Source organism: Aspergillus affinis (assembly GCF_023601865.1).
Source record: "Aspergillus affinis strain CMG 70 chromosome Unknown NODE_74_length_177179_cov_84_810866, whole genome shotgun sequence".
Classification (NCBI taxonomy): Eukaryota; Fungi; Ascomycota; class Eurotiomycetes; order Eurotiales; family Aspergillaceae; genus Aspergillus; species Aspergillus affinis.
The window spans coordinates 158,110-177,179 of NW_026515855.1; the positions used below are offsets into that span (position 1 = coordinate 158,110).

Here is a 19,070-nt window from a genome sequence, read left to right on the forward strand (position 1 = left end):
AAGGAGTTTGTTTCAGCTTTCTAGGGCATTGGATCATTTAATAGCGGCGCCGGAATCTGAAGAATTAGTATCACCTTAGACGACAGTGTCTGGAAGACCATGGACGACTCACCGATTTGGATGGACTGTCCCGTCATAGACGAGTTCTGGGCGAGCATCACGTACGCATTGGCAGTGTCCTCAACGTCAACCTAGCAACCTCAACGTTAGCATGATGGATTTTACAGGGAGATCAGGATTCTGACCACTCGATTGAGAACTGCCTTCTCCTTGTAGCGCTCGACACTCTCACGAGGGAAACGTTGACCCTGAAAAAATATTAGCTTTTCGATTTCTATGGACGGTACCGGCATTCTTACCCATTCGGTGAGTAGAAGACCAGGCAGAACCGCGTTGACCCGGACTTTGTTGCCTTGTGTCTGCGCAAGACACTTCATGAGGTGCAGCCCTGGGTACTCTGATTTAGCTCTGCCTGACATGCTTGGTATTAGGCTATCAGATTTGGAAGATCTTACCTGCTGCTTTGGTCACGGAGTATGGCAAGCTACTCCCCATAGCCGAGACAGCCTGACAACGGAGATGATGAGCGGATTGTCTCCCGGCCTTTCTGGGGTTGGTCACTTACCGCAGTCGAGGAGGTGATCAGAAACACACCACCCTCGGGATTTTCGTTAAACGTGGGAAGGGCTTCCTTGAAAAGCCACAGATTACTCTTGACATTGGTAGACCAGCACTGGTATTGGACTGATTAGCCGGTAACTTTATACCAACCTGTCGAGGGATTTGCATACCCTGTCCCAGTCTTCATCGGTTGTGGCATCTAGATCTGCAAATTGCGTGATTCTTGTCCAACCCTGTGCCAACATTGATTAATCTTGACTATGTCCAGAGACCCTTTTCTGGTACTTACGGCATTCGACACAACGATATCCAGACCCCCCAACTGCTCTATGGTGGTTTTGACAGCCCTCCTACAGTCACTCTGGAGACTTGCATCCTAAAATTCACCCGAATACATGAGCTATCTCCTGTCACTTTGGTCACTGCGATATTCCTTCGAAGAAACCTACAGCCTGGATGGTAATGGCCTTGACGTTGTACTGAGCCTGCAGGTCTGATGCCAGCTTTTCGGCAGCATCGTTGCTCGAAACGTAGTTGATGGCGACGTTACACCCTTCCGCAGCGAATTTCTGGGCTACGACGGCGCCCAATCCCCTGACGATCGATTAATGCCACATAGTGTATACAGGAAGTGGATGGTTTGGATACCGAGAGCTAGCAGTGATTAGGGCATTGCGATTGCGCAGAGAGTACGTCATGATTGTATGTGATAACAGGGGACTTGTGATGACGAAGCTAGATCGAGAGCTATTTTGGACTCGAGAATGTAAGCTGTAAGAGAGAGAGAGAGAGAGAGAGAGAGAGAGAGAGAGAAAGAGAGGGTAGGACCGAGTTCCCAGTAATGAGGAGAAGACCGGCCAACCCCACTCGGAACGCTCTGACTTGCTTGTGATTGTGATTAGTCGATCCGACATCCATGTCAAATCCTTTGTACATTGACAACGCATCGATGTCAGGAGTCATAGATTCATGGATTCATGGAAGATCTACAAATATATATCATACTGTACAGGATAATGATGACGACCGATCGGTCTCTGGCGCAGTCCACTAGTAAGCAAACACTGGGTGACTATTGTTTGTCATTCCACAAGAGTGCCAATATACTCTGTCGGCCTCATTCCCTTCCACGCCCGCTTCCCTTCCAACGCTGGCCATTGGACGAGGAATCGATCGGCGAAAGGAAGGAGTAGCTTGCCCGAGAGACTCAAGCTGGTCACTCGCGCCCAGGACTCTACAAAGATCGTACGAAGCTGGAAACTGTCCCGCATTAGCAGTCGGTTGCCCGGTGCTCGGTCAGCTGCATCGGTGACACGCAGCCGGTTCCCGTGCGTGAAGCAGGCCACTAGAGAATGATACAGTCGGAGGAGTCTAGCGGCCAGGATGACGCAGACCCCCGTGGCAGGACCGTTAGTGAGGATGAGATCCGGATACGGGGAGGCCAGCAAGGGAGACAGGGGAGGTTGATCGGGATGACGCCCGCACAACACGAGAAGACAGGCGTAGAAGCATTGCAAGGTGGATAAGGGAGCTGTCACGTAGGACTGGTGCACGCGACGCGCGCGTGGCACTGTCACGATGGTATACGATGCGGCGAGTCCGAGGTAATCGGTTTCGAACCGAGTCGCCGCTCGAGCACTGAAATCATCCCCTGAGCTCACCACGTAGGTGCGATACGTATACTGCGACGGATCGAGCTTCATGCGCCGGAGCATAGAAAACATCTCGGCGGTGTGTCCGCCGCTGCCTAGGACGACTAGAAGATGGGTTGGGGTTTGACGGACGCGCCATTGGGGGACGACCGAGGAGAGAGCAGTGGGGAGGACGTAAAGGGTAAGCTGGGAAGATGATACGGTTAGTCTCGGCCTCGTTCAATGCTGGATGGACAAGACGAACAAAAAAAACTTACTAGCATGACGAGACTACCCAGGCCGCCGAGCAACACCGCCAGAGACAGAGGGGCGAGTGGGAGCGGAGATGTCGCCATAGCGCCGGGAGACTTTCCCAAAGACTGGTTAGAGGGGCAGCAGAGGAATTGGGATTGAAGTCGGACGATAGTGCGCTCCTGGAGAGAGAGAAAGAAAAGAGAAGAAGAATGACAGAGGGATGGGATCAAAAGAAGGCGCGGGTGACGGCACGTGGTCCGTGCAGCTCGGCGATTATTTTCTGGGTTGGCTTAACTCCTTCGCCATCAACAACAATTCACCTCTGCCATGTCCCTTTGCTCTTGGCCTTGAAATGGCTCCTCTTTTCGCCAAGCGTTTGAATTGCTTCTACTGTGGGCGTCGATCTGCTCAGACCGATCGCGACTCTGTCCGCAAATGGCGTTGCGCCCACTGCGAAGCCGTCAACTATCTAGATGAAGTAGGTCGCCTTCCTCCCCCCTCCGAGTGGCCCGACGGTTCTCATCTGTTAATCACTCTGTAGAAAGGAGAGATCACAGATCCCCCCGCTACCGAAACGAATCCCAATGTATACGGGCCTGGCGCACCAGATCCCCCGTTCGAGTCCGCCGACCTGACGGGGTCCGGCCTATTCTGTTCCCACTGTGTCCGCAATCAACATCTGTTTACGAGTGGCTTGGCCTCCTACTTCCCCGCTGCTGACGACCCCGAATACGGTGCCTATGAGCGAGAATACCCGAAATTCCGAAAGAACCTTGAAGAGCGGTATCCGCAAGTGTGTGTTAGATGCGAGCCTCGAGTCAGACAGCGCATCCGCCAGACGGGGTATGAGGCGAAATCTGACCACCTCCGACGGATGATGGAACGTAGCAAAGAGGGGAGGGCCGCAAGACAGGCTCGCAACTGGAACTGGCGGAGTCTGTTGGTATTCGCGGGCGCCATAGGCTCCTGGACTAGTATTGCTGGTCAACTTTCCTGGGACCTGTGGAGTGCTCTGGCGGTCGCCGATGGTGACTCGCTGCGGGATCCGGACGCGTCTGGCGAGTCGTCGCCATCAGTACTTACCTGTGCTTCGCAGGCGCTATGGACGCGTCAATTACCGAGTGACTGCATGGCCGACCTAGCGCCTTACGCCGGCTTGTCTCTTGTTGCGGGCATTCTCTCGTTGTGGTATAACCCGAAACTGCGACTGAAGGTCGAAGGGCGAGGGGGCCGCTTTGTGGGTCTTGGCGAGTACTACAAGGTACAGCTGATAGTTATGGTGGTGCGATGCGTCTTCTGGGGTGTACTCAGAGATCCCTCGTCGAGCGGTCTCGATCCGTCGCTACCATCCGCCCTTCACTGGTTTATGATTCTGTTTACCGTCTTGGTACGTCCCTCCCAGTCTGACACTTTAACTCAGTCCTAACCGGAACGCAGTCCGTTGTCATCTCCCGGCGCATTGTGCAGTACGATACTAGGCCGCTGGTGTCATGGAATGATCTCACGCCCGCACCCACTCCACAGCGCAAAGTCGACGCGTCTCCTCTACCGGGTAGCAGCAGCAAGGTGTCGTCTGTGACTCCAAATGGAGGCTTATTCCAGACTACGCCGCGGTTTCCTCTTGAGAAATTGGCAACTCCGCAGCCTACTCCCCAGAGGGAACCAGCTATACCCACTCCGCCTCCGGAGGGAGATGATATGGACTGGACTCCTTCGGTGCAACATAACATCAGACCGGCGGTTAGCGTCCAGTCAAAAGATCCAAGCTCCGTCCTTGATGGTCCAATGCCTTTCTACGGGACACTACCTGCTGCCCCTCAGCCTCCTTCATGGACGCTGCGGACCCAACCGGCCCAGCGCCAGAAGCCTCTTGAACAAATCGTCGCACCCAACCCCTTCCACCGCACACCCACACAAGCGTCCAAATCGTGGCAGCGCGACAATGAACCCGCCGACAACGTATTTGCCCCACCAAAGTTCTTCCCCATGAGTGACCATGTTGCATCAACCGGACTAGAGAACCTATTCGATCGCACTTTCACCATCAAATCCCCGGAAGACGAGGACGGTGACGGCTGGCAATCGCGCCCGGAAGTGGCAGATACACGGCCTCAAGCTACGACAGACCTCAAGGGCTATTTCATCGTTCAGTATCTTCGATTCGGATTGCTGCTGGCTTCAATTGCGTCATGGCTGCTCTCACAGCACGAGCTGATCGCGGTGCCTGGGAACTATATTGAAGTTGGTTCACTTGGCAGCGCAAGTCTTCTCGCCGGGTTTGCGCTGCTGGAGGTTTTGAAGCAGCCAATCGTGCAATGGAACGGCATGGAGATTCTCGTTTATTTCGCCGAACTCGTGGCGGCTGTTCACTTGGGTGGAAACCTCCCCCGCGTCTCCTTCGAACGCCATTACTTCGACCGGTATGGCAAGCTACTCCTGATCTTTATGGCCGTACAGGAGGCGCTGGGTCTGCTTTCTCTCTATCAGCTCGCGGCCAGAAACTCAGGGTCCCAAGCGCCGACCCAGAACAGCCCGCCTACGTCGACCGAGACCTCACACGCTGGCCAACCACCGCGCAGTCCGGCTCTGATAGAGAATGGCAACGGCCTACGTTCTCCTTCAGTTACTTCACCGTCGTCTGTACCACCTCTGTCCTTTTCTTCCACTTTGAACTCCAGCTTCAACCAACCCGTTGAGGTTCAACAACGATCCGCCTTTGCACCGCTCAATGGTGGGTTCGGTAGCGGATTCAACAGGGATCACAGCTTCAGTCTGAACAGCTTGAAGGACAACGAGTCCGATACTTCGGACGCATTCGATCGAGACTCCGACACCGAGACCACCGCCACCGCCACCACCACGGCTACCAGCAATACCATCCGGAACATCCGATATGGACGGAACAACGTCGACAACACCTTTTCACCCCGAAAGTCCGAACTTGGCTCCGGGATCGGGGGCCTGAGTCTCGAGGACAACCCTCGCCGAATGACCCGCAGTCAGACGCAGCGGCTCCAGGGCCGTCGAACTCCAGCGAGGGCCTTTGGTCGAAGTTGATGACCTGAACTCCCGCTGTCTACGTTCTTTTTGTGATTCTTTTCTTGTTCCAGTTATGTATACCGTGTCTCGACACTGAAAGATTGTCTACACGCCTGTTTCCCTACTTTTCCCCCACCGCGATTTATTAGCACTAAGGAGCCGAGCCAATTGGCTGTGTGTTTGGATAAGCGATATTATTCGTTCGTATTCTTTTCTTGTCTTTCAGATTCGTCGTTTTCTCGTTTCTGCTCTTTATTCTAGGGCCCTTTTGATCCTGTACTTGATAGTTCGTGTCTGTCATTGTCATCTGTCTTCATCAGTTTCTGTCTCGTTTGTTTCCTTGCATCATGGCGGTTGATTAGCGTTCATTCTTACATTCGTCTTTATTTGTTTATTCAGGCCTGTGTCTGTTCTTGACGCGATATGGATGGATGGGTGTACAAACATACATACATACCTAACCTCTTCGAATATGATTTACGACCTTCCTTGACTTCTTAGAATGAATTGGATAGAAATGCTAGGGGTTTTAGCTTGATTCTTTATCGTTTATTTATCATCTTGGGTTTTCCATTCTTATATTGTTGATTTTTTAATGTTTCATCTAAGAACAGAATGTATGAGGATCATGTGTTATCTAATGACCATAATCGCGATCGAACATGCCCCCTTCGCTAGAAACATAACCAAAAATCAAGAAAAATGAGCCTATGGTCGGAAATTCATGTTAATATCATAAGATAAAATCAAAAATGCCAATCAACCTCTTCCCCCTGTCCCCTACCATATATATAAAAAACCGTAAAACAGAAACCAAACAAAGCGAATAAGTCCGACAGATCAAGTGAAGAATAATTTTTCTTTAAACCGACTCCATCCTTGTCTCCGTCGTCCTATGGCCCGCTTTGCTACTTCCTCCTTCTGACATGTTTCTCTCCGCGTCGGCGGTCTTGTCCACCAGGGTCGTGACACCGAAGAGTTCGTCCATCCTTTCGAGGGCGAGACCTATAAAAAGAGAGAAGTTTGGTTAGCTGGGCATGATATATAGAGTGAAGGAGACTGGGGAACAAGTACCTTTGGTTTCGGGAATGACGAACCAGACGAAGACGCCCATCGACAGACAGAAGCATGAGAAGATGATGTATGTACTAGAGCAAATGAATTAGTGTTCTATATCAACGATGGAGCCTGGGAGAGGAGAACGTACCCGTAACCGTTCGCGCCGACAGTGGCCAACATGTTAGGTACGGCTCTGGCAACCACGAAGTTGAACAGCCACTGAGTTGCGGCGGCGAAGGAGACATTGAGGCCTCTCAGGCGGGCCGTCGGAATCTCCGACACGTAGATCCAGCAGACCGGACCCCATCCGAACTGGAAGGTAGCGGCGAAGAGGAAGATGCAGACGAGGGCGACGTAGCCGGCAGGGATGACGGGGGCGCCTTCCTTAGGGGGAGCGATCCGGATGTACAGGCCAATGTAGAGCATGGTGAGACCCTGGACGGCGGAAGTCCACAGCAGAGAGCGACGACGACCGAGCGAGTCGGCGACGAACACAAGGAAAATAGCGCAGCCGACCACCTTGACGATGCCGTAGACACCAGTAGCGAAAAGACCGGTGGCATTCCCGGTGATTCCCAAATTCTTGAAGATCTGAGGTGCGTAGTAGTTGATCGCGTTGGTACCGGTCATCTGCTGGCAGATCATCAGGAAGATACTGATCATCGCACGCTTACGGTTTCCGGGAATCAACCACATCTCCTTCATGAGGTCCATGAACCCGGAACCGCCGACCAGATTCCGTTCGTGTTCCAGCTGCTGCTGAATTTCCTGGAATTCATTCTCAACGTACGGGTGGGTGGAGGGCAGGTTCCGCACACGGGAGAGGGTCTTCCGGGCGTCTTCCCAGCGATCTTGTTTGGCGAGCCACCGAGGCGATTCATTGCAGAGCAGCATGCCAACGAAAAGTAAGATGGCTGGTAGCGCCTGCATGGCCAGCGGGACCATGTACTGGGCGGTACCGTCGATATGCAGGACAGACCCGTAGTTTATCCAGAAGGCAAGCATAATACCGAGTGTGATAAAAAGCTGGTACAGACCAGTCAAGCCGCCACGGATAGCACGGGGGGCGTTCTCGGAGACGTAGAGAGGGTTGACCATGGAGGCAACTCCGACACCGAAACCGGTTATCAGCCTGGACGGGTTGATTATCACTATTAGCCACGACTGAACGATACCGCGGGACGGATGATGGTATATGAAGGGAGCACGACATACCGCCCAATATACATGGCCTCGAGATGCCCCGAGGCCGCGACCTGCATGATGACACCGATCATGGCAAGAAATGAAGCCGTGATCAAGCCAAGCCTGCGACCCCATTTATCGGCCACGACAGAGGCGGCCAAGGCGCCGAAGAAGCACCCTGCTTGTAGGGTGGAGACGATGTTGGCGGACAAATTGGCCGCCGCGACGTCGTCGATATCTTCGAGACCGTATTTCCTATTTGCGGGGTTGGTATTCTCGATCATCGGCGGCTTGAGGATCCAGAAGGTTGACTTACGCTTTGAAAGGGTCCATCGTCAGGACACCTCCAATGATACCGGTCTCCATACCGAAAAGCATTCCACCGAAGCATGCCTGGAAGGGGGTTAGTTCACAGGCCTGATTGGGGCCATAGGAGAAAGAAAAAGCAACGAGCGTGGAAAACCGACCGAGCATGCAAGCAGGTAGACTCTCCACCCGTAGATCTCCTTGGGATCCGATTGCATCGCGTCATTGTGGACGAGTCTCTTTAAGATGGCGGACATCTTGTCGGGATATTCTGGGGGGTCTCTGATATGAAGGCCCGTGTAGAGAAGACACTCAATCAATCAGTCAAGAAAAACAGTTGATCAGGCGGGTTGCAATAGTCTCATATAAGAGTCTAGAAGAGAGATCGACCACCGCGCATGCCTACTTGACGAGTTCTCCACTTCAGCTGATTAGCACCGGACGTATGGCGGGAAAGAGGATAAATTATAAGCATGAATTTGAGAATTATATTAAAAGCCCGATAGATAACCAAGGTCGTATCGCCATCGGTTTCAACCAACGGCTATTACCTCTCAGCAATAGCCGGGACGACGGAGAAACAAGGCGAGAAAGAGGTGAAATGGATTCCACGAATCCCTGGACATGGATGGCAGCGCCCCCCATGCCATGGGATGGACAGATTCGCGGAGGGGAAAGGCAAGGGAGGATCAGATCCCGTCTGGGCAGCGTCGCACTGTGCCTCGTGCAGCGCTGGGATAGAGTTAGCGCGACGAATGGGATGACGAGACGCTAAATGAGCTGGTCAGCAACTAGTGATTGCGGGGGAAAGACCCCGAGAGATGATCTGCGGGGAGAACCAGTCGTATTCATGATGGGTGATGGATGGGAGAAGAAGGCAAGGAAAGAGGGAGAGAGAGGAGAGAGAATTTACCCCGACTTGGCAGGTCTGCTGATATCGTCAACCCTAATAAAATCGCCCTCTTGCCATGGCTCAGGATTCCCCATGGCTCGCAATTTCCCACAAATTAGATGGCATCATACATCTGGTTTCTAGTTCTTCGGTAGAGATACACTATCATCCCCCTCCGTTCAGAGCATTGGCAAAAAGCCACCCTCTCGAAGACCCAACGACCCATTTCCTTCTTTATCCGACCGTCATCTGCTGTGCCAACCATTGGGGAATGACTGGTGGCTTGTTCCATCCCTCTTGCCATCTGTTCGTGTTCGTGTCCTTCTCTTTTTCCGGCATGGCGAACACCGCGCTCACGAACCAGCTTTCAGTCCCTGACGTCAGATCGGCTCTCAACGAAGGGAGCAACGTTCGACCATGAAGGAGATTCGAGTTGGGATCGGCCAATACGATTCGTCCGGCTCTTTCTACATGGGTCTGGAGCTCGACGATTCCAACGGCCCCGGCTGACGAGACCGCGAGGGCCCGTCGCGACTCGTGGAGGGTTCCTTCCTCGGACTGTTCGGTGAATGGCCCCAGGATGCGACCATTGTCCTTGCGACAACCATAAATCGCGAACGCGCCTTCTGAAGTCTGGAGTGCTCTCCCCGTGTGTACGCGATGGGCTCGAATATGCCAGTTCTCGCTATCGTCGGACGGCGGAATCAGGAACGTCTCCACCTCCACGTCCGGCCAGGGCTTCCACTCCGAGACGAGAATGGGTACATCGCCCCGCCATTCAATGCGAGCATTCAGCGCAAGTCGCCTGGTTTGCCAAATATCGCCGCCGTCCTCGGACAGGGCGAGCATACTGTCGGGCGCGTGCTGTTCCAGCTGATACCCACCGGTGGGCACGGAGTATCCGAACGATGCGCTGTAGGCGAACTTGCCGTACTTGGCTTGCGTCGCTTTCAGGGCATAGTGGCAGGCCTGCCCCGAGGAAAGCAAGAAGGAGTGTCCCCCGCGATGCACTACAATGTGCTTGGGATACTCCAGAGCTGCAATGGCCGGAAGGGAGGCACTGGGGTACGGTTCTTCCTGGGCGGTCCAAAATGGATGCGATTCGGGGAGGACGAGAGGCACGAAAGACAAGCAGCACCAGTATGGCGAGCCCGGGGAGTTGTAGTTCTCGGTCAGATACATATTCGCGTAGGAGTAGCCGAGATTTAGGGTGCCGTCACCGTTGAAAATGTCTCTTTGGGTCGCCCACCAGCGAAAGTGTCGCAGCAGCAGACCTTTGACCACGCCCCAGGCCAGCGGAGCAGGGAGCTCGACGTCCGCGAACCCAAGCGCACCCCAGAACCCAGCCATGGCAAAGCGGTATGTCATCGATCGTCCGAAAGGGATCGCACTGCCTGTGAATGGGAAGGTTGGATCAGTCCCCGGCATCACACACCGACTGCTATTGCGAGAGCGGAGAAAACTCACCGTCCGGGTCAAAGTAATGCACGAAATCTTGGGCAAATTGCCTGGCACGCTCCTTGTACCTCTCAGCTCGCGGTTGGTCAAAATCCGCCGCCAATTTGGCATACAGCAGTTGCAAGAACTGAATGGCAAACGAGCCCGAGTAGTAGTCCATCTGGTGATGGCTCTTGGGGCCGTCGTTGCTCCAACCACCTCCCACGTGGAAAGTGTCCAAGTGATCCATGTCTGCTTCAATGCGTGCAAGAGAGTATGGTGCGCCGTTCCTCCGGAGACCCAGATTGGCGAAGACTCGGAACCACAGCCTGTCCGTGTCGAGTTGATGGTATCGTGAGCCTCATCGCAAGAACAAACGCCCAACCAATGACGGACGCAACGTACCAGTTTGTATTCGGCATCTCCTTATCATTAATACTGGCCAGCCAGTTCGTAACATTCTCCCTCTGCTGCTCCGTCAAGGGATCCCAAAACTCATGAGGCGCCACCGCGAGAGTAAATCCGATGGGACACATTTCCACCATGCGCTGGTCGGAATCCTCGATCGTCCCCCAGAACTCGGGGCTCTGTGGATCTGTGCCATTGATGAAGCCCTCCCGCCAGCGCGCTGCCTCTGCGTATTGGTATCCTCCTCCCAGTAGGGCAGCTAGCCCCCAAAGAGGGCGCGCAAAGCCCTCGATCTGGGCGCCGCCTTCGTCGAATCGAGTGGTTGAGGTCCCGATCTTCACGCGACTACCTCCGGGGGTGAAGTGGGGGACTAGAGGGTCTAAAAATGCCTGGCAGGCATTCTGGAAGTCACTGCGAGAGCGAAAGGGAGATTGACTGAACGCGTGAGCGCGAGTCTTTCCGTTGGCGCGAACAGACATGGTTTGCGACGTGAACGGCAACTTGATCCCCCAGGAGACCGATCGACAGGCGCATGTATATATACCAAACCGCCGATCGATCCTGCTCGAGTCTAATCGAGTGAGGGGAAATTCCAAATCGGAATGAAGTCCGACATGCTCGGCATCACATCTCCTTCGATGTGCTCTCTGGCGATTGGTGGAATGGACAGGAGGCAATTTTGCCGTGAACGAGAAAGGACCCTGGGGCGACGATTATCTGCCCCTCCAGCCGGCATGCATCAGTAGCGTGGTTATTAAAATGTCGAAATTTACCCGACAGTCTGTTGGATTGTCGTGCTAGCTACAGCTTGACAGGCTATATACATGGGAGTGATCAATTGACCTGGAGACATTTGACCTGGTAGCGATGAGTGCCCGACCCGACTTCCACACCCTCCTTCTTTTTGCCATTCGACCCCGGGAGCACGACGGTGGCTCGTGTGTTGGGTGGAACTTGTGCCACCAGATGGAAATCGCTTCCGTTGCAGTTTTGCCCCGGACGATCATCCAACCACCACTTGGTGGAGGCCAGGCCGTACGGCGTCTGCAATCTGGCGGACGCTCTGCGCAGCTCACCACCGGGAACTGGCTCGATATTGATCTTCTTGTACCCCGGTTCGGCAGGGTTGAGACCTCCGATGATCGAATGGATCCAACTGGCAACGGAACCAACGGCATAATGGTTGAATGAGGTCATCTCGCCGGGGTTGACGGTGCCGTTAGGCAGCATGCTGTCCCAACGTTCCCAGGTGGTCGTGGCATTCATCACGACCTGATAGAGCCACGAGGGGGTTTCCTTCTGCAGCAACATCTGATAGAAAGTATCCGACGCACCGTATTTCGACAATGCATGACCGAGTAGATGCGTTCCGGCAAACCCAGTTCCAACTTTATAGTCGTTCTTCTGAATGATGTTCACCAGGCGCTCAAGGCCAGAATCATAGTGCTCGGGGCTAGAAAAGAGTTCGAAGAAAAGGGGCAAGGCGAGACCCGTCTGCGTTTCGTTCTCCATGACCCCACTCGAGGAAATCCACGCTTTTTGGAATTCCTTGGTGAGTTTAGTATGCTGCTCGGAGTATGTCGAGGCATTGTCGGCAAATGAAAGAGCGGAGGAGATGTTGGCAAGGAGCTCCGTGCTATGTAGCAGGTATGCGTCGGATACTAGGAACTTGTCTGTGGTGGCATCTCCGGGACTGTCAGCGGGCGCTTTGGGATCAAGCCAGTCCGCAAACTGGAAGGTTGAGCGATTCCAGAGTCCCACGTCATTTCGGGAGATGCCTTTGTCGACCCAGTCTTTGGCTGCCTGGTATTGCTCGCCGAGCATGATCTTATCCCCAAAGGCTTGGAAGAGATCCCAGGGGACGGTGACAATGCTATCGCCCCAGATGGAGGTCGGCGTTGCCGCCCCGAGAATGTTGGGAACGACAAAGGGCACAATGTCTAGGGTGGTCAGCACGCGCGATCTGATCCACGGACCGCAGGTGATCCTGGTATCACTCACCCGAGTTATTCTTTTGTTCCGAGTGGACGTCCTTCAGCCAGCCCCGGAGGAAGCCAGCCGTGTCATACAGGAAGTTTGCAGTGCGAGCAAAGGCGTGAATGTCACCGGTCCAGCCGAGTCTCTCATCACGCTGAGGACAGTCCGTCGGGATACTCAGGAAGTTCCCTCTCATGCCCCAGACGATGTTTTGATGAAGTTTGTTGATGAGTGGATTCGAACACTCGAAATGTCCGGTTCGCTCCATATCCGTATGCACGACAATAGCCGTAATGGAGTCTTCATTTATAGGAGTGGTGTCGGTCGGCCAACCGTCCACCTCAACGTAGCGGAAGCCATGGAAGGTGAACGACGGTTCCCATTCCTGCACTCCTTCGCCTGAGAGAATGAGGTGATCGGTGGCTTTCGCATCTCGTAACGGACGAGTTGCTACCTCCCCATCTTCCATGACTGCGCATCAAAGGTTAGCTTCGGCGTCACGGCGGTTGCTCCCTGTCATTGCTCAAGGAAGGCAAATCGAATAGGACGTACCTTCTGTATGCACAAACTTGATTGTTTGCCCGCTCGGTCCTTTGACCCGGACCCGCAACCATCCCACCAGATTTTGGCCAAAGTCCAGGACCATCTTGCCCGAGGCGCTCTTGAAAACGTTGACGAGTTTGTGCTCGTCGACTCGTCGAACCGGGGGAGCATCTGGTGAGGCCAATTTGCCCTTGTCAAATGAAACCTCGTGGACCCCACGCCAGCCGGTACTATTGGAGCCGGGACTAGACCATCCACTGCGCTCCAATCTCGAATCATATCTTTCACCGTCATAGATTTCAGAAGTGATAATGGGGCCGGTTCCTGATTTCCAAGTCTGGTCACTGCGGATATACTCCTTACTGCCATCCGCTTTGGTAACGACTAGCAAGCATAGCACTCCCAGGGTATCGCCATAGATATTACGGTGTCCTCCACTGAACCCCAAGCGACCGGCATACCAGCCTTCTCCGACAGTGACTCCGATTGTGTTTGCCCCGTGTCGCAAATGCTCGGTGACGTCATAGGTATTGTACTCATGGCGACTGGTGTAGGTTTGCCAACCGGGGGCCAGGACGTGGTCTCCCACCCGCTTTCCGTTGATTTGGGCTTCGTACAAGCCCAGAGCCGTGATATATAACCGAGCAGAATCTATTGATTCATCCAGCTTGAAGTCCTTTCGGAACAAGATCGGCCGGTGGGTTTGGTTGACTTCCGTAGGTCGATCGGACACGATGGCTGCAGCATCCTGCCAGTCTTCGGGACTGAGAAGACCTGGCTCAACAGTAAAGGAATGAGACCAAGCTGTGTTAGGCTGGTCGTCCTGCCCAGAAGATCGCACGCGCACAGTAGCCTCCTCGCCGGATTTCAATGGAGAACTGGGCCAAGGGACCAAGACAGAGTCGGAGGAGTCGAAATGGAAGGTATCAGGCTCCTGCCCTCTACGCTTGATTTCCAAGTCATAGGCACTCTGCTCCCAGTCGGACACGTTCCCTTGAAACCGCCAAGAGATCCGAGGAGCTGACTCGGCGATCCCGAGGGCTGTGCGATGATGCTCAAAGGAAACCTGAGAGATAGATAGAGCCATGATGGAGGATATTTGTGACTCCGCAACCTTCACCAACCGGGCTCCTGCAGAGATTCCGGATTTAAAGAGCCTTTTGCGAACGGCTCAGCATTCAAATACTCGTCCTGGGCCCCCTTCATTCGGCCTCCTCATCCGTTTGAACAAACGCGCCCCCGCATGTTGCAAATGACTCGTGGAGCCAAATGTCTCATCTCCTGTGGGTAGCTCGGTTCTCGTTGGATCTCAGCCCGAAGTCTGGCTTGGGCTCTTCCCGCGGCAGATGATCGCAATGTCATTTGGTCCAGTCGCAAGCGTTCTCGGGAAACGGGTGCCCATGATTTAAGGTCAATTAGGGCCAAATTGTGACGAATCCATTGCGGAGAACCCCAACTTCTGCATGCACCCCGCAAAGAACGCTACTTGCGGGGTTACTTCGGGTAATCCGAGTTGTCTTCTTGGCTGCCTTATACTGTAGATGTGTCCCTGCTTCCGGGGCATTCGGTGGTTTCCTCGGCGGTTCGATAGCCCGAGTCGTACTCGTATTTCGCACCGTATAGCCATGATTGAACCAGGTTGGTGCCTGCCTGGTAGATGGTGACTCCAAGGGTCCTCGTTAATTGATTCGTTTGTCTCGACCGGATCCATCGCTCGTCCTTGATTAAAGCAGGTTCCCTCAGATGTTTAATCATGACCATCACCAACTGCCGAACATCGACGAGGACATGAGACTCATCAAGCAGGTATCTAACACGTACTGCATCGCTAGCACTTGCAGTAACCATAATGTACATCAGGGCTGAGTATATAATACAGTTTCTATCTATCAATGCCTTCCATCCTAGAATACTTGAAAGACTATAAGCAGCCCAGCTTGCTCCCGATGAACTTCGACAGCTCTTTGACGGTGACTGCGTCCACTTCAGGGCTCAAGCGATCTAGTAAAATCTCATCCCAGTGTGTCTGCTGGATCTCGTGAAGCTTCCGGCCGTTCAAGGCCTCATGCACACGGCTTGCCTGTTGATCAGCCATCGTGGGATCTGACACGGTCGAGATGCAGCTTTCAATGATAGCGCCGTGTTTCAGGCGAAGGAATGCACGCGTCTGATGTGATGTAATTAGTGAGTCGCCAAGGAATCCCGGAGCGGAACTACTGGATGCCTTACCGCCGGCGGCAAAGAGACTGGCAGCGCTGGCCTCTCCCGAGGATCCTCCTCAATAGGGTAAGTAGAAAAGGTGAATTGGGGCGTTTGGGTGTATTTCCACTCCAATGACTACTCAGACGCCTGAGGTTAGCTATGATGCACAAGGCCACGCCAACGAGGACGCCTACCTTGAGCTCGTCAATTCCGGATTTGATCTTGGGTTCCCCGTAGCCCTGGGACTCTCCCACAGCTCCTGCGACCCAGTCCTCTCCCGCATATAGTTCCGGATCGTGGGCGTGGGCCCGCTGCGCACGGCGCAGGGCGTCCGGGTTGACCTCGTAAAGGGCTGCAAATTCCTTCATGACGCTGGTGATGATATTTTGGACTGAGAACGGGATCAACGCGTCGGCAAACATCGAAGAGACATTGGCCACGGGGGACCGCACACTATCGACACCCTTGGCCTTGATATAATCCCGCGCGCCCGATCGCAAAAAGACGCCCAGCCGGTCGATGTTCGGGGTATCCAACAAACAGGTCCCATGATGAAGCGCACGTTGTCGCGTCAATTTGAAAGCCGACCCGGAGATCTTCCGGGGCTGGTTTTCCCCGGATGACAGGACAATGTCATGGCGGTCGTTGACGCTGGTGTTAATGGCCCCCACGCGATGGAGTGCCCGCACCACCATCTCCGCATGCTTGTTTCGCGTGAACGTCGTCCGCGGCGAAATGACGCTATAGTTCAGATTGCCTTCGTCATGATATACTGCACCTCCTCCGGATCGCCGTCGCACATACATCACATCGCTGCCGTTGGAGTCGCCGGGATCGCGCTGCACCCGATCATTGTGCAGGGCATGTAGATTGGTCTCTAGCCATGGATTCTGGTTGCGGCCGATCACGACACACGGGCGGTTGATATAGAGGAAGAGGATGCTCGAGTCCGCGGGCGCGTTCTCGAGCAGGAAATGTTCAGTGGAGAGGTTCACGTAGGGATCTGTGGAAGAGGATTGGTAGATTTGATGCCGAGCGGATTGGCGACTGGCTAGCTGGGCGAAGTGGTCGGACGGAAAGGAGGAGTTATATCGACGAGGGGTGGAATTGAGGGCGGAGAGACGAGCATGGCGGGAGAGGGTGCGAGAGAATGATCGCAGACATGAGGGGGGAGGGAGGAAGGGGAGCATTGAGAGAGGGGAGGGGAGTTAGAAGGAGAGGAGAGGAGGGAGAGATGGAAAGAGAAATTGGAGTAAGGAAAGAGTTATCGGAAGTCACTGATACCCGCTTGGTACGATACCAGAAGATACAATACCAGACCAGACGGCACGTACCAGGTATGTACTGCACGGTACCGATCTGCGGGACCCCCGTACAGTACAGACTACAGAGGACGAGCAACTCCGATCGCCGGGCACTAAGGCCATTTTAAGGCGGCGATCGACCTGAAAAAGATGCCGCTTCGGATTCGCCTGAACATAATTCTGCGGCAGTCACGATTCGTGTGGTTCCACCCAGGAAAAGGTTATTCCCCTGTTGTTCCTCTCTTCTTCTTCTCCTTCTCTTCCTCTCCCCTCTGGATTCACTTTTTTCTTCCTGTCCGCTGTCGATTCATTTTTCTCCGGTGTTGGATACAAAGCCCCTCCCTTCCAACTCACTACCCCCGCCCTTCTCTCTCCTTTCTTCCGCGCAAGGGATCAATTGATTAACTCATCATGTCGACGTGGGGTGAACACTTCAGAGTCACCACGTAAGTCTACTTCTTAAGTCGAGCGGCCGAATGAGATTCAAAATAGAAATTGGAACGACTGACATGATGGTGTTTCGACCGCACACAGTTACGGTGAATCCCACTGCCGCTCCGTCGGCTGTATCGTCGATGGCTGCCCCCCTGGTATGGAGCTCACCGAGGACGATGTTCAGCCTCAGATGACTCGGAGACGTCCCGGTCAGAGCGCTCTGACGACACCCCGGAATGAGAAGGACCGCGTGGAAATCCAGTCGGGTACCGAGTTCGGCGTCACCCTGGGCACCCCGATTGGCATGATGGTTCGCAACGAGGACCAGAGGCCTAAGGACTATGGCGGTAGCACCATGGACTTGTACCCCCGACCCAGCCATGCTGACTTCACCTACCTCGAGAAATACGGTGTGAAGGCCAGCAGTGGAGGTGGTCGCAGCAGTGCTCGGGAAACCATCGGTGAGAGCGCCCCTCTACCCCGCGTTGCCTCAACTATATGAGGGCACAGACATAAGAAAGAAACAAACGATGCTGAAGAGATCAACTTCCATGTAGGTCGTGTCGCCGCCGGTTCCATCGCCGAAAAATACCTGCGTCTTTCCCACGGCGTTGAGATTGTTGCTTTCGTCTCCTCCGTCGGCAATGAGCACCTGTTCCCCCCAACCCCGGAGCACCCCACCGCCTCGACCAACCCCGAATACCTGGACCTCCTCGAGAAGATCGACCGCAATATGGTCGACTCGTTCGTCCCGACCCGTTGCCCTAACGAAGCAGCCGCTGCGCGCATGACCAAGGTGATCGAGCAGTTCCGTGACAACCACGACAGTATCGGCGGCACCGTGACCTGCGTCATCCGCAATGTGCCCGTGGGCCTGGGCGAGCCCTGCTTCGACAAGCTCGAGGCGAAGATCGCGCACGCTATGCTCAGCATCCCCGCCACCAAGGGCTTCGAGATCGGCTCTGGCTTCGGTGGCTGCGAGGTGCCCGGCTCCATCCACAACGACCCCTTCGTGGCGGCGAACGTGGAAACCCGCAGCGGCACCAACACCACCAGTGGCCAGCGACTGACCACCAAGACCAACAACTCCGGTGGTATTCAGGGCGGTATCTCCAACGGCGCCTCGATCTACTTCCGCGTCGCCTTCAAGCCCCCTGCCACCATCGGCCAGGCCCAGAGCACCGCTACTTACGACCTCGAGCAAGGTACCCTGGAGGCCAAGGGCCGTCACGACCCCTGCGTCGTGCCCCGCGCCGTCCCCATTGTCGAGACCATGTCCGCTCTGGTCATCATGGACGCCTTGATGGCCCAGTATGCGCGCGAGAGCGCCAAGTCTCTCCTGCCGCCGCTCCCCAAGACCATTCCGACCCGTCCCACGACGGCAGCGAATGGCTCCGCCTAGAGAGTCTGCTTTGGACCGTTTGTTATGGCATTTATGAGAAACTTTTGCTTTTTAATCTTGCAGTTATATGTTCCAATTTCGGGGGTTATAAAATAATTTTTTTTGTCCATCTGACCTTTTCAGAGCATTATAGAATGAATCATATTGATTATCCAATCTAGATAATACAAGGTTATTGTTTACCGTCCGTATTCTAGTACTATCAAAGTAATTCTCAACCTGATTTCATTTTCATCGTAATCACTTTATCAACATGAACTGCAAAGTCCAGGGGGGGGGGGGGGGGGGGGGGAGCTATTTAAAAACACAGTGGGGATAAAAAAACACCACAAAAACAATTGGAAAATAAAAATAAAAGCCGAAAAACGTGACGG

The 19,070-nt window shown here is 54.1% G+C and overlaps 6 protein-coding genes across 6 annotated transcripts; 2 read left to right on the forward strand and 4 right to left on the reverse strand.

Moving 5' to 3' along the window:
- Nucleotides 1-33: 33 nt before the first annotated feature.
- Nucleotides 34-2,608, reverse strand: KD926_009983 (uncharacterized protein; the record flags this gene model as incomplete). Its single annotated transcript, XM_053102484.1, has 11 exons — nt 34-56; nt 113-191; nt 246-308; nt 360-448; nt 516-567; nt 626-733; nt 792-854; nt 911-997; nt 1,071-1,215; nt 1,729-2,459; nt 2,531-2,608. The coding sequence occupies 11 exons, from the start codon at nt 2,606-2,608 to the stop codon at nt 34-36; spliced, it is 1,518 nt and encodes a 505-aa protein (XP_052954095.1).
- Nucleotides 2,609-2,727: 119 nt separating this feature from the next.
- KD926_009984 (uncharacterized protein) lies at nt 2,728-5,564 on the forward strand (the record flags this gene model as incomplete). The annotated part of the gene is made up of 3 exons (XM_053102485.1): nt 2,728-2,985; nt 3,049-3,894; nt 3,945-5,564. The coding sequence occupies 3 exons, from the start codon at nt 2,728-2,730 to the stop codon at nt 5,562-5,564; spliced, it is 2,724 nt and encodes a 907-aa protein (XP_052954096.1).
- An 844-nt stretch (nt 5,565-6,408) lies between these two features.
- KD926_009985 (sugar porter family MFS transporter) lies at nt 6,409-8,353 on the reverse strand (the record flags this gene model as incomplete). Its single annotated transcript, XM_053102486.1, has 6 exons — nt 6,409-6,551; nt 6,621-6,694; nt 6,754-7,737; nt 7,821-8,045; nt 8,107-8,183; nt 8,258-8,353. 6 exons carry the CDS (start codon nt 8,351-8,353, stop codon nt 6,409-6,411), a joined length of 1,599 nt encoding a protein of 532 aa, XP_052954097.1.
- Nucleotides 8,354-9,222: 869 nt separating this feature from the next.
- KD926_009986 (glycoside hydrolase family 154 protein) lies at nt 9,223-11,312 on the reverse strand (the record flags this gene model as incomplete). The annotated part of the gene is made up of 3 exons (XM_053102487.1): nt 9,223-10,382; nt 10,456-10,754; nt 10,831-11,312. 3 exons carry the CDS (start codon nt 11,310-11,312, stop codon nt 9,223-9,225), a joined length of 1,941 nt encoding a protein of 646 aa, XP_052954098.1.
- A 355-nt stretch (nt 11,313-11,667) lies between these two features.
- Nucleotides 11,668-16,745, reverse strand: KD926_009987 (alpha-L-rhamnosidase; the record flags this gene model as incomplete). Its single annotated transcript, XM_053102488.1, has 7 exons — nt 11,668-12,773; nt 12,835-13,281; nt 13,363-14,510; nt 14,957-15,163; nt 15,312-15,520; nt 15,583-15,690; nt 15,750-16,745. The coding sequence occupies 7 exons, from the start codon at nt 16,743-16,745 to the stop codon at nt 11,668-11,670; spliced, it is 4,221 nt and encodes a 1,406-aa protein (XP_052954099.1).
- Nucleotides 16,746-17,270: 525 nt separating this feature from the next.
- KD926_009988 (bifunctional chorismate synthase/riboflavin reductase [NAD(P)H] ARO2) lies at nt 17,271-18,696 on the forward strand (the record flags this gene model as incomplete). Its single annotated transcript, XM_053102489.1, has 3 exons — nt 17,271-17,305; nt 17,394-17,755; nt 17,852-18,696. 3 exons carry the CDS (start codon nt 17,271-17,273, stop codon nt 18,694-18,696), a joined length of 1,242 nt encoding a protein of 413 aa, XP_052954100.1.
- Nucleotides 18,697-19,070: the final 374 nt, after the last annotated feature.